Here is a 14,807-nt window from a genome sequence, read left to right on the forward strand (position 1 = left end):
CTACTATTTTTTCAGAGTCAATGTTTAGAGACTGTTTTTTTCCAGACTCAGTCTAAGAATAAGATGAAGAACCGTCTGTGCCGTGTGTCAGTCTGACAGGGTCAGCGGCTTCGGGCTTTGTTCTGGGAGAATGTTTGGTGTCTTTAGGGGTTGATTTAGTCGCACTAAAATTAAACCGCGACTTTCCTGCAGGTGGACGAAAGCCAAACTGGAGAACCGGGATGGCTTGGAGGAGAATTAAAAGGAAAGACGGGATGGTTTCCTGCGAACTACGCAGAGAAAATCCCAGAAAACGAGGCTCCTGCTCCAGGCAAACCAGTGACTGACCTGTCTTCCACCCCTGCACCCAAACTGGCTGTGCGGGAGACACCCACTCCGTTGGCAGCGACCTCGTCAGAGCCCTCCACGACCCCCAACAACTGGGCCGACTTCAGCTCCACGTACGTATAGCCATGCTGTTTCTGATGACTTCTGAAATCTCCATTTAGTCATCTTTTTTTTTTTTTTTTGCCTTTAAGTATTTGTATAGCTTCGGGTTGTACCTCCGCGTAAAGGAGCTGGCTCCCTTCCGTTACCACTTTCTCTGACTGGCCTACTGACTGGCAAGTTGTGGATTATGTTCTCTGAACTGGATTTAATTATATCATTGCTCAACAATGATTTTCCCGGGCACGGAAGAAAGCCTGGTCTCCCATTTCGTCCAGTCATCTACCTTTGTTTCTTATGGAAGACATGGACAACTACAGTTTCATGACAATCTGAAATGCATGTCAGTCGGCAAATATTCAGTCATTTCCTGCATGTCAATAGCACTTTTTTTTGCTGCACAGAAACAGAAATTAAACAGTCATGTGGTTCTGAAGAAAATAGAAAGCTGTTGACTTTAAAGCGTTTCTCTTTCATCGTCTTCTACAAATGTGCGGGGGAGTGAAGTGATGTGTGCTCTTGGCCGCTGCTAGCGCTGTGCCCTTGGTCATCAGGAAGTGGCATTAAAAACAGGTGTAAGCAGGGGTTTGAAATGGTAGATGAAACCACTGTCCACCCTTCCAGTTTTAGGACCACGATCTAGATATGCAGCTGTCTACAAATATGTTATAGTAGCATTCACGTAAAAGTGATTTGAATAAGAAGTGTTGCAAATTTTCTCTCAAGTCTAACCATCTTTCAGAAGAAACGAATCGAAGGCAAGGAGTCAAGACGTAATGCTGGCGAAAGATCAGATGGATCGAATAGAGGAAAGAAAAGAGCGTAATGACCAAGGGCAGAAGGAAGTGGAGGGAAGGATGTAAGGAATAGCAAGTTTTTCCTATTTATGTGTTCATATAAAAAGTTCAAACTGCTAAACAAGGCCCGCCCCATCTAATCGCTGCTAAAAGGAGCCTTCTGTTAGCATGAGTCCAAATCGAAACTCTTCTTTCCTTGATCTTGGTTGAAAAGTGCTGACTTCTAAAGTGTAGGCTAAAATAGAAGACAGATACCATGTTTTCCAGTGCGCCTCGTTTCCTCGTTAACTGTGTGGCGTGCAGTCTGCTGCTATAATTACGGGCATCTTATTTTCCAAACCCCAAATCAGGATGTACAGTCTAACAAAGGAATTTTGTGATTTCCAAATTTGTTTATGTCTTACAACGACGTAAAAAGTAAATTGTGTTTCATTCTGCACCCACACAGATGCGCTTATTTACAGTTATAAAATTACAAAATTGAAACTGTCCCAGAGGATCCAGGACAACTGGTTGCTCTAAGGATGCCACTTGTACTTCCTTCCCGTGGTGTGTAGGCCTGTGGCCAGGTGCTTGCAGTACCCTGGGGGGGACAGAGAAGGGGTGTTAGGAAGCACCAGCTACAAAGCTGGAGTGTTTTCCTATCTGGTGTATAAATTCTTCTTTTGCTGATTTAGCTGTTATTACCGATGACGGTACTGATCAGGTGAGGATGTTTCTCTGATGCTTTAGAATTACAAAGTATTTCCCTCTCCAGAATTTCATGGGACCAAACCAAACTGGCAGTATATCATTCCCATTTTATCAATAAGGAAGTCAGGATTCAGAGAAGCTATTATAACCTGCCTGAGGCTCGTTGCGAGTGTGCGAAGCTCAGACTCAAACCCAAGTGCAATGCTCTTGCCTCCTGTTCTTGTTCTTGAACTTCAGAAAGCCCAGTCAACGTGTACTGGGTTTGTATTTACTGTGGGTGAAAAGCTGGTGCGTTAGGAAGTGCTTGTTCCTTATGGGGCTTGCTTTTCCTTCCAGGTGGCCCACCAGCACAAATGAGAAGCCAGAAACAGATAACTGGGACGCATGGGCAGCCCAGCCCTCTCTCACCGTTCCTAGTGCCGGCCAGTTAAGGCAGAGATCGGCTTTTACTCCAGCCACGGCCACCGGCTCCTCTCCATCTCCTGTTTTAGGCCAGGTAAATGCAGTCATTGGGAGCGTGAAGACCTAGCATGCTATAAGGTACCAACAAATTCAGCAAATGCTTGTCAACTGTGTCATTTAGAAGGAGCCTCATTATATGTATCTGGGTCAGCTGGCAGCGTGGGATACGTTTTCCCAGTAGCCTTTAAGGAGCCTGGAATGAGTTGTGATTAGTGAAGGAGGGTAAACTTCTGCCTGGACTGATGGGGGAAGCTTCTTGGGGAAGTGGCATCTGCACTGCATCTTAAGCCGTGGGTAAGATCTTAATAAGACATGGAGAGGGCTGGCATGTCAGACAGAAAAGACTGAGGAGCGGCTTTCAGGTGGGAAACCAGAGTGTGTTCGGGGAAAATCTTGGGTCGGTCCATTTGGCCAGACCGTTGAGTATTTATTGGAAAAACGAAGACTGATGGCAGGTTAATGGGAACCTCTTAAATGTCCTACAAAGAGAAAGTAACTTACGAAGGGATAAAGGTGGCATTTCTGAATATTTCTATTTTTACTTAATAAAGACAAAAGGAATGAAATTTCTATAAATGATCAAACTGAATAAGAATAAATGTCCATCTGGCAGGCTTGGGGGTCAGGGACAGTTTATGATCTGGGAACGACCTATCAAACATGGGCTCTGGGTAGATTCGTGTAGAGGTAGGTGGTGCGCCGGAAGGGTCGACGGAGGACATCGAGACAGGACACCAACTAAAGAGGATGGGGTCACAAAACCCGTCAGGCAGAAGGGAAAGGGAAGATGTTCGGGACTGAGAAAAAGATTTGTCCTTTGAGAGAAACAAGGAAGGCAGAAAAAGAAATTGGTTTTTAGTTGGAGGAGCTGGGTTTTAGACGTGTTAAGTTCAAGGTGAAAACGGGACATCCAGGTAGTCCGGTCTGGAACACAGATCAGGTCTAAGGACGTGAGATCCTCAAAGGAGAGAAGATGTCGGGAGAACGTGGAAAATACACAGAGCGTGTGCGTTCTGTGAGCTCCTAGCAGGTGTTCCTTTCCTTCGTTTCTGTCCCCGTTCTGCGGTTAGCACGTGTCTCGTGCTCCACACGGTGACTCAGTGGTGGAGGAGAAGGGGGCTGCTTCCAGAAAGGGGTGGCGGCGATGCTCATGTTATTAAAGGTCCTGGTCAGCCCAAAGAAGAGACCATTTAGTATAGCAAGCGGAATGTATTTGTGACCTGGGATAGGGTGGGATCAACCAGATTGCGGAGGCATAAAGAAGAAACGATCGGGGAGGGGGTGTTCAGAGTCATGAAGGGGAAGGAGCAGGGCGAAGGGAGGGCGTTGGCAAAGGCACGGACCAGCCTCGTTGCCAGTGGAGAAGAAGGGGCCTGAAAAGTCAGGCACTAGAGAATCGGATTCTCTGGCGTAAGGCAGAAACAACAGGAAAAGTGACAGGGTCCCTTTTCTTCTGAGAGAGGAAGGGTGAAGAGGTTGGAGAAAGATACAGGAGAGGATGAAGTGCAGGTTGTGCTACTGGCAGAGTGCGCAAGACGAATTCGGCAACGAATGAAGACTCGCTAGGCTGAATTTCACCCGGATTAGACTGGTCATTGCACACCGTGTCTGCTTCCTCTAGCAGCCCTTCATAGTTTGGGCCTAGAAATAATCATCGTAAAAGCTGTCACTGCTGTCGTGCTTTTATCACTGTCGTAGCAACACTACGGATAGATCGTATCAGACTTTCTTGACAACCTTTTAAAGAAAGTATCTGTTTTATAGATGTGGAAACTGAAGCCTCAAGTGATTAAATAATTGCCCAAGGTCATAAAATTAGTGACAGATTTGAGGATTAAACCCAGAGTCCATGTTCTGTCTGACCCCACAGGGATGGTTTCTCAGGGTGAGAGGATCTGAAGGACCACCGAGGGCACAGTTGAAATGGCTGACCCTGGGGTCCATTCTCGGAGAGAAATAAATGGAAGTGGCCGAGAGGATTAGAAAGCCCAGAAGAGCTGTGAGCGCGAGCGAGGGAAATGGCGGGTAAGGAATAAATGGTCCTGGGGAGTGTTTGAAATTCAGAGACACTTCAGTTCTGAGGATTCGGAGGGGTGCACAGTCGAAATGGAAGGAAGAAAAGATGCTGTAGGTTTAAGAAGGTGAGAAGCCGCGAGGAGGACCAGGATGCAGGAGTTCTCAACACGGGCACTGAAACCGTTCGCACTGTCATAGCCCTGCACGGGGCAGACGGGGGCATCGTCCAACGTTGGCGTGAAAATGCCCCCTGAGCATAGGTGCACGTTGGTTCTGAATGAACTGTCTTGGGGCATAATCCTTTGTTCTTGTCCATTTACATGGTATATGATTGAAATTTGACATGGCTGTATTTGTTAGGTATGCTTTAAGATATTAGAATGGTTTTATGTTATAGGGTTTTGTGTTATAATTTTTAAAAAGAGAATAAATGCCCCCACTCTGCCTTTCCAGCCTCTTCTGCTCCATCCATTCGTGAAACTAGGCTGCGTGTACCCCTGGATTGTGCTCCTCTTCCTGGACCCTTTGCGGTGTACCGCCTCAGGGCCCTTGTCCATGCTGTGTCCTCCGCCTGGAGTGTCCTCCCCTCAGAGCCCTAGCTGTCAGAACCCTCCTCCGGCTCCATTGCTGCCTCCTCTGTGAAACTTTCTCTGCTGCCCTCAGGCAGAATTAATCCCGCTGTTCTCTCTGTTCCCACAGTGAATAGATGGGACCTCTTTTTAACATATTTATTCTGGCAGGTGGTAGTCATAGTTTGTATCTTTTTCTTCTCTGTTAATCGTGAGTTCTTTGCTAATAATATCATACTGTCCGTTTTTATAGTGCTTTACAATTAATAAAGTGTTTAAACCTAAATTATTGGGGTGCGGCAGAGATGGCATTTTATTCCTCTTTGTAACCCCATAATGTCTCGCATATAGACGCCCAATAAACGGTGATGACAGTGAGTTTACGCTAACCAAACCTCTGTTCTAAAAACGGACTTAGACAAGCACAGTCCAATGCAGCGCACATTTCCACGTCCACCTAAACTAAAATATCACTTTATTACCCTTTCAGACGTCGTAAGATTTATGCTCCACTATTAATCTTGAACTCAACATCCACATCAGGTTGGAAATGGGGGGCGGGGGTGCCCTGGGCAACTTGAGAGTTAAATAGAACCAGAATATGAAAGGCCACAGCCAGGTGCAACAGAATAAATATGACCCCCTGGCTTGTTCAAATAGATAGCTCTGGAGGGTCAGACAATGGCTTGGTGAATAGGCTGGCAGGTTTTCACGTCCACTTTTGAAAATAAACAATTACCGAGAGACAAGGAAGCATCTATAGCCCATGCTGCGCTGAGGCAGGGCTGTCTGTGCTGTGCGTGCTCTGTGTGCTTACTGGAGAGGGGGTGCCAGTGTTCCTGTCGCCCGAGTTGAAAACAAATCACCAAGTAATGAGAGATCCTTTATGTTATTCCCCACAAGGGTGAAAAGGTGGAGGGGCTACAGGCGCAGGCCCTGTACCCTTGGAGAGCCAAGAAAGACAACCATTTAAATTTTAACAAAAACGATGTCATCACCGTCCTGGAACAGCAAGACATGTGGTGGTTTGGAGAAGTTCAAGGTCAGAAGGGCTGGTTCCCCAAGTCCTACGTGAAACTCATTTCAGGGCCCGTAAGGAAATCTACAAGGTATTTTTGTGTTTTTCTGCTTCTGTTAGATGAAAACAATTTATGCGTTAAATTATTGTTTGCACCAGTTCAGATCTGGATAGGAGTTGGCAGGATTCTTTTGACTTCTGGATCTTTTGAACTGCAAAAGTTAGAGTGTGTGTCAACCAGAAAGGAGCCTCTTACAGATAAATGGTCATTGTTTCCCTTCCCTTGAGGAAGCCTGTATATCTTGTTTTTTATTAACTTCTGCAAAAGGGAATTCTACTCTGAGACCTGAAACATTCTTGTGGATTTGTCGGAGGTGTGATGCCTTATCCATAAGCTTAGTACCCAATACTGTGCCAGATATACACGAATACGCAGAGGCCCAACGTTGGGGAAGTAACTGGAAGGATGAATTATCTTTTTCATTAGGAACCTTGTGGCCTGGAACCTTAACAGGGTCGTCGTCTGATTATTCCGACCATATAGATGTTTAAAACAAATTATGCGCTGTAAGAAGATAAAAATAGCAGAAATATTGGCCGAGCATCTGTCAGTCATGCTTTGAGAGGGACCGACACGTTGGCTGTCTACCCAGCACCATGCCTCTGTACGACCTCATCATGTGTTTTAACTATGTGTGTCTGTTTCAGCTGTAGAATTTTCAAAGTTTTAAATGTGAAATAGTTTTTTTTTTTTAATGTCACTCGTACTATTTTCTTTGAAGACAGAAACTAAAATACTGCTCCCCCACCCCCCTTTCAGCATGGATTCTGGCTCTTCGGAAAGTCCTGCCGCTAGTCTAAAGAGAGTGGCTTCCCCAGCAGCCAAGCCAGCCGTTTCGGGAGAAGGTGAGAAGTTGAGTTAAACTATGTCTTTAGATGGGTTGATGAAATTATGTAATGCAAACGGCAAATGTTTGAAACGAGATTGGATTTCATTTTAAAATAGACTGCATTAATTTATGTTCAGTACATTAAACTCTAAGGTAAAATGAAGTTTAGCTCTTTACAAAATCAAAATATTTTATGGAGACTTTCAAAATACTATCAGATATATTGATTATAAAAACTGAATGTTCTGGTTATATTTGATTATGAGCCCTTTTACTTTCGAAAGAGGCCCATATAGTCACTGAGGATCAAGTGTCCTGAGCATCTCTATAGCTAAATTGTGGTCATTGCTATTTTTTGACTTATAGGTAAGTATTTTGTTTTAAAACCACAACTACACAGTTCGGTAAAGTCGTCACAGTGACATCAGTGCCATCTGTACCGCCCCAAATGAAACAGAAGTTCAGTTTCTATGTTCCATGTAAATAACCACACCAGATTATTTAGGCCTAAAAAATTCATCTTGAGTGTTTTTTACACAAACAATTAATTGCTTTGTTTCCCGGTCTTTGTTTTGTGACATAATCCTAAGGATTGTATGTGCCAGCATAGTATGGGTTTAAAAATGAACAAAACCTACATGATTCAGGCTGTAATGGTAAAAAATCTCATGTTTTTTCTACATTCAATAGAGCCATTCTCATAGTACTGATCGAAGAGTGTACCTGATTTAGGCAGGCTTTGATATAGAAGTCTGAGCAGTATAGCTAACGGATGTCTACTCAATTGTATAGTAACTTTTCATGGGTTCCTTGAATAAATTACATGAGCATAGAATGTTTTATTTAGTTTGCCATTATGAGATTGCTGCATTCCTTAGAAACCTCGCTTTGTGAAAAATAGAATTATTAAAACAATTGTTTTCATGGCGACAGCAAGGATTAAGGTTTAATGGTATTTCACACTCTACTTTTTCAAGAATTTGACAAGTAAAAAAGGGATTTTTTTTAGTTTATAGGGATAGCTATAAAATCTCATCATCACTGCACAAGTCCAGCATTTCGTTGCATCCAGCTTTTGGTGTCACCATCAAACAATCATTAGCATAGTTCTCCTTATATATTCTTAGTGATTTTTTTAATCTACTGTTAGAGCAAGGCAAAAAGTTCTTTTAAACACAGCACATGCAGTCAGTACCCCCACCCCCAAATTCAGCGTGTTGTATCTAATCAGGTATCACTGAGATAGCTCCCTCACCTGGTAACCTTATCATTTTGGTCACGCCTTAACTTCCTCATCTGTAAAGTGGGCATAATGACCACACTTTGAGTTAAGATATTATTACAAGGGATATGAGTTAATACGTGTCCAGTTTTTAGTGGGAAGGTCAGTAAACGTCTGCTACTTTTACTTCCTCTTTGCTTCGTTTTGTGGGTTGTCCACAGAGCCACGTAAAGCAGGGAGCTTCTCATTTGCCAGCAGAGTTGTCGGTTTTGTTCTGAAACATAGACAGAGGCCTCGACACTTGAGGCCTCAATAAATATTGGTCATGGATGAACCACACGCATCTTAAAGTTGGGCAACAGAAGAGAATTAGATTCTAATCTTAGTCGACCTGTATTACATCCATTTTGAAATGATTTAGATATTAGAAATAGTAGGAAATAGCTGGCATTCTAGATGGTTGCGGGAAGCCATTGGCATCTGAAATTCTGAGAAAGATATTTACATATGTTAACGAGCCACTTAATAATACTACATGAAACATAGTCAAATTTAAACTGTAAACCAGATTAAGTAAATTGTCCGTTTGGGTAGCTCTTAAATGATGGGCTTGGGAAAGGCTGGTGCCCTGTGTTAAATGTCTCATGAGGAGGGTCTGAGCAGTGAGGTGCCCCTGTGTATCCATCCTCATGTCTCCCAGTTTTCACTGAAACCCTAAGGTTTTCACTGAAACCCTAAGCAGCTCCACAGATTCCTGTGTGCAGGGCAGGACAAGTAAAGCTACAGTCTTCTCGGTCTCCTTGGTATCTTATACTGCAGTATTAAGTTCAGCCGGAGTTCATGCTTCTGAAATTTCTTAAGCGTTTTGAAAATTACTTCAAAATTTGGATCCATTTTTGAGAAAGTGACTTTTAAGTGCAATACTTTTAAGTGGGAAAAATATTGATTGCCAAGGAGCCTGTCTTAAGTGGCGGTCCATGAACTAAGGAGCAGGTAAAGGAGCAAAATGAAAGGGGAAGGGTCAGAATTGAGGAGTCAGGAAAAGGAATATATTAACGGAGAAAGAATGTCCTTATTAAAGCGGCCAAACTTCGATTTCCTCGTGTGGGAAATCATTTTTTCCAGTTTTAACTGTGGAGGTGTGTGTTACCAGCACTGCAGGGCTGAAGACAGAGAGTCTTCTGTTCTCCCTGGCACATTAGGGTGACCTTGTGTCTGCCGTGGGTCCAGCACTCACCAGCAGTCGCTGCTGGCCCCCACCCACGGGTCAGCTCTGCTGAAGGCGAGGCAGCCTCTCTCCCACATGGTAGAGCGCCCGCATTAGCGCAAGCAATAGGGGGTTGTGTTTTTTTTGTGTTTGTTTTAGCTTTCATTAGGGCCTCCTGCAGAGGCTCTTACAATTAGCCAAAGGAGTCCTTCGGACTAAATTTCTGCCTATTAATTAACATTAGGCTCTACATTTAAGGACTGTCATCTGAAGTTTTAGTGGGAGGCTTACAGCATGCATCATAAAAACGAACTCTTAGCTTAATGGTGATTTTTTTAAATTGCTTTTTAAAAATAGGTCCAAAGGCCTGGGATACAATGGAGAAAAAGTGGAAAAAGAAACTTTTGTTCATTCTTCTGTAAACTTTTTCTCCTGTACCTAGTGTAGTGTCTAGGATTCTGTGTCTAGTCATCTTTCTGAGAGCGTGACTTGGTTTCTGAGCTTTAGTAAAATCAGCTGTTTATAATTAAAAAAGGAGAATTTCCTCTGGAATGCACACCCTTCACATTCAAGACAGTAAAGAACATTAGTTCTTATTCTTAAGACTAAATTACATGAATAATAAAATGGAAGAAACTATGGTTTATCTTTTCAACTTGTTCAGAAAGACTTGATTGTTTTCTGGGATTGGCTATACACTGCTTTTATCATCAGCCCACTCTACCTGTTTATGCCCTCGAATCACAAGTAGATGCCCATTTTAAACTAAATAATGTACATTTTTTGTTTTAAGTTCTAACAGCTTCCTACCATCTGTGTATATGGCACACTAGGACATAAGTTTTCACTCAGGCACTTGAATAATGAAAAATACGTCTTAATTTACGTAAAGGGAAAACCATATCTGAAAATTTTCTAGAATCGTGACTTGATACCCTCAGAACTGAAGTACAGATATTTGATGTGCATTCCAGGAGCCTTCACGTCACTGTACCTAACCCAGTGCTCAGCACGACATGGGTACGTGGTAAATGTTAGTTAAAAGTAAACATAAAAACCATTTTCATTTGAAAAAGAAATGACGTTAAACTGTAGATCGCTCTTGGTACTCAGCGATGATAGACATGCGGTTGGGTTTTCTCCCTGTGGCTGGGTCATCCTTCGTGGGGATTGTCTCCCTGTCTGCAGTTACTGGATTATTACGTGCAGTTGGGGAATTTGGAGCCCAGGGTATTCCGCCACTCAGTGTTTATCTGTGACTAGCCTTTCTCTTGAATGGATCTTATTCTAACTTCCTTATTCATAAACTTACTTTTTTACAAAGCTGCCTGGGATTTCTGTAAACGATCAAGCTCTCTCCGTATCTCACTATTTCTCCCCACCAGAATTTATTGCCATGTACACTTACGAGAGTTCTGAGCAAGGCGATTTAACCTTTCAGCAAGGGGATGTGATTTTGGTTACCAAGAAAGATGGTGACTGGTGGACAGGAACAGTGGGCGACAAGTCCGGAGTCTTCCCTTCTAACTATGTGAGGCTTAAAGATTCAGAGGTAAACCCCGCATTAACTGTTTCCTCTCCCTTTCTGTGCAGTGATTCTCTTCGCAGGGAGTCACCACGTTCGAAGGTGGAACACTTTGTTGGGTTTTGCTAAGTTCTGGAATGTGACAGCCAATACAGTGTGACCTGTAATTGTCTGAACTTGTCACTTGGTGCTGCAGGGTAAGCCTTGGCTTCCCACCAGCAGAAGAACTCCTGGGGCTAAGCGGAGGCAGCGCTGCGTCGTCGGCCGGGACAGCGTTGAGCGTTCGTCCCGATTCCTGCATGTAACTGACTTAGGGGTTGGAGTAAACGTTGATCAGGTCTTCGCGGTCACTCACTGAACTCGGGTGCCCCAAGGAAGATACACAGCGGGATTTTGCCCACGTAAACAAGCGTTTGGGTGACACTGGCCCCAGAATATTGGGCAGTAGAGAGTTTTAGAAATTCATATTTTTCCCTACGCAGTAGGAAGACACAAGATCTAAGAGATTGGTACACTTGTGGCTAGGCCTTAGTATCTCTGTAGATAAGGGTCTGGATTTATTTTAAATGCTGTTATCCCTATAAATGGGAATCGGCTCCCCTTGCTGTTAAATAGGGCTCTAAAAATTCAGTTGTATAAAAGGTGGCCTTGAGATAGTGCAGGTTTAATGGACCGGTGGGGTGGGCCTGCTGAGTACGGGAGCCCATCTATTTGGTCGTGGCCAATTTCAAATTCGTGGAGAATTTCAGGGTGTAAATGTAGTCGTTGAACAGATCCACTGCGTATAAATAAACCAACAAGAATTAGCTCTTTTTATTTTTTAAGCACAGGCAGTCAGTTCTCAGTCACTTTTTCTTTCTCCTCATACCTCCTAGGCACAGAGAAGAGGAGAGCCCCTAGACCATCTCCTTAGCCATAGGTGAAGGGGCACACACAGCCTCTGTCTCACGTGAATGCCAGCAGGAGGGTGCACCTAGCGCTCCTCCACTGGCCCGTGGCTGCTTTGGGACCTGGTGACGTGCACATAGTGCTACCACCGGCCTCTCACCTTCCCTGCAGTTCCCCGGAATAGTTTCATTTTTCATGCGTTTGTTTTTTTAGGGAGTGCCTTTATTGTTTTGTTTTGTTTTTCCTTTGCTATGGTCTTAAGAACAGCTTGCCGAAATTCCCTGGAGGGATTTGCAGAAGTTGCTTACCCTTGGAGAATCTGGCAGAAGCAGGAAAGAAAATACCTCTCCCTGTAAGACAGCTGGCGAACTGTCTGTCCTCTGCAGATCTGTGGAGAGGGAGTGAAACTCTTCTCCAGGCCAGCCAGTTGGAGCCAATAAGAATCATGCAGATGACATTTCAGGGGATGGGGAAACACGAAACACTAAGCTTGATTTCTCCTACCACACATGAAACCCCTTAAAGTGACTTCACCTTTAGGATCAGTTCAAACACGAAAGCCATTACTTATATTTTAATAAATGATATGTAGTTTTCTGTTTTAAAAAAAATCTGGTCAATAAGTTTTAAAAAACACACTGACTTTTTTTTAAAAGTAAGGTGCTTTCTCAACCACAGTCTTAAATTATTAGCCACAGAAGAATAAGCAATGCTAAAGATTTGAGACATTTAGCTGCATTATTTCATAATAATGAAAAAAATCTTAAAAGTCAGCTCTTTCATCCTACTTAGACACAGAGTTCAGTGTAGAAGGGAAGTATCCTGACAAAGGTAAAAACCAGACCAGCCCCCGATGCCAGCACCGCCCCAGGCACAGGAGGGGTTGGGCTGGCCTGGCTTCCCATCTGTCTGAGAAAGGCGAGGGCTCCCGGCCTGGGCAGCTTGTCCTCTGCATGCTCGAGGAGAGCCAGGACAGGACCTGGCCTTCTGGCCGTGTCTTCGCTGCTGTGCTGGCTGTGATATTTAACAGAGAGACCGTTGAAGCTGCTTGACCTCCACCACTGGGGATTGCCAATCGCTTTGTTCTTTTATGGAATATAGGGAGTATATTAGAAGAATGTACTGGGAAAGTAACTGGTCATTTGGAATCTCGTGTCATCAATATTCCTTTATTTTGATGCACAGCCTATAGAAATAGCAAAGGAGATTAGTATTGTCTAACTTTGTTTATTAATACAGAAAGCATAATCAGAGTAAAAAATTTTTAACTCAAACTTACCCTAGTAAATAGTTATTAAATTTCAAGAATCAAAACAAAAGGACTATGATAAGTTGTGTGCCTGGTAGATGAATTACATATTTTTATTCTTACAGTAAGTCTCAGTTAGTTTTGTTATGATTGGAATACTTAATTTATGGCAAGATAGGGACCGAAGGATGAAATTAATTCAGAATAAAGCACTTCGTAATGACAGATTACAGCTGGCCTCTGTCCTAACTCGAGGTCTGTGTTGGCTTACTCAGCTGGTTTAAAATTCCATGAGCATCCATGAAGGAATTCGACCCAGAGCACTTTTGGAACACTTAAAAGTTGAAAAAAGTATGTTCTGCTTTTATGGATTGTGCATCCAGCATTGGTAGAAACATTCAGCGTTTAAACAGTGTAAGATTTGTGTGGAAAGGGTACCAGGAGGATGGCTGCCTCTTTGGATAAAGAAGCGAATGGACGAAGAGGGTGTTTGAATTGCCACTGTACTGTTTTTTTGTTTTTTTGTTTTTTTGTTTTTTGTTTTGTTTTTTTTTTAAAGAAAGCTCTAAAGCAAATGTAGCAAATATTAATATTTTCTTGTATTAAATCGGGGTATTGGGCTCATGAATGTCTGTACTTTTTATATGTGAAATATTTAATTAACCATTTGGACAGAAAGCAAGGGCTTAGTGTTTAGGACATAGGCTAATCGTCTTCCTAGCATCGTGCCTCCTGTTTGATTTGACCCAGGGACAGCATATGCCCGAGCTATACACAGTCAATGCCTGAGCCCTCTGGGATCCTGTAGTGCCACCTACGTTTGCTAATTTTTCTCTAGAGAAGAGAGTGAAAGCTGCATGTTTTAAAGTACTTATTTTGTCCCGTGTTTTCCTGATACACATCCTTACACAGGAGCTACAGGGCTACTGTGTTTCCCCAGAATGAAGAGAGGGATTCAGGGGCTCTGGCGGGTGTGTGTCATCATTAATCGTTTTTTAAGTTGCATGACCAAAACTCTTCAGTATGCAAATGAGACCTTTTGCTCTGTTTTAAGGGCTCTGGAACTGCTGGGAAAACAGGGAGTTTAGGAAAAAAACCTGGTAAGTTACAAACCCTGATGCTTATTTTTCAATGTTTTGAATGTAATTGATAGTTGCTCCCAATATTTGTTTATTAGGGCCAGAAGCCTAAAAAAAAAAAAAAAAAGAAAGACAAAAGAATCTTCCCTCAGAATGGATGAAGTAGATTCTTTCCCGAGAATCCATTAATGATGTGTACATGGTTATAAAATATGGCCGTTGCTTCACACGTGGGGACTGGGGATATTAACACACCGTTCTCTTGGGTCATGAAGGAGTAATTCAGGCAAGATGGTGGGAAGTTGTAGTACGTGACGCTGTAAGATTTGGGGTCAGCTGCTGCTTTTTCATCCTTACATTAGGTTCAGGAAGCCCCTTTTCCTTTCTCGAGGGCACGTTCAGTCCTCGGCCATAAACAGTGGAGATCGGAGAAGCAACAAGCACTGTCAGAGTGTAGGTCCCATTCATTTAGAAGCCGTTGGGGCATCTTCCTCAGGTACCCATCGAAGGTACAAAATTATAATCATCTCCCTGAATTCAAAGCGTGTTCGATAATTTAAACAAAATCACATGTTCTATAAATAGAAGCATGAAAGAGAGAAGCAGCAGTTGTGAAATCGTATGGTTTGTATGGCACGTCTTCCTCATCTAGGTCATTTGAGCTTTTTTGCTATTATAGCCTGAGGAAATTATAGGTCGAAAGAGGCACTGCTATGCCAGGAGAGGGATCCGTGTATCTTCGTGTGGTGCTGAGCTCCAAATGGGC

At 43.2% G+C, this 14,807-nt stretch overlaps 1 protein-coding gene across 4 annotated transcripts in view; it reads left to right on the forward strand.

Moving 5' to 3' along the window:
- ITSN1 (intersectin 1) overlaps positions 1 to 14,807 on the forward strand; it is a 178,887-nt gene that overhangs the window by 110,287 nt on the left and 53,793 nt on the right. For 3 of the 4 annotated variants that reach the window (XM_015596590.2, XM_025039522.1, XM_025039521.1), the window contains exons 20-25: positions 193 to 440; positions 2,253 to 2,412; positions 5,867 to 6,072; positions 6,802 to 6,887; positions 10,686 to 10,852; positions 14,017 to 14,062. In XM_015596590.2, coding sequence (XP_015452076.1) covers positions 193 to 440; positions 2,253 to 2,412; positions 5,867 to 6,072; positions 6,802 to 6,887; positions 10,686 to 10,852; positions 14,017 to 14,062 — 913 coding nt within the window. The remainder of the gene's footprint in view (positions 1 to 192; positions 441 to 2,252; positions 2,413 to 5,866; positions 6,073 to 6,801; positions 6,888 to 10,685; positions 10,853 to 14,016; positions 14,063 to 14,807) is intronic. The other variant, XM_025039523.1, reaches the window with a different exon arrangement.

The sequence above is a fragment of the Pteropus alecto genome, unplaced genomic scaffold (genome assembly GCF_000325575.1).
Source record: "Pteropus alecto unplaced genomic scaffold, ASM32557v1 scaffold3, whole genome shotgun sequence".
In the NCBI taxonomy this organism is placed as follows: Eukaryota; Metazoa; Chordata; class Mammalia; order Chiroptera; family Pteropodidae; genus Pteropus; species Pteropus alecto.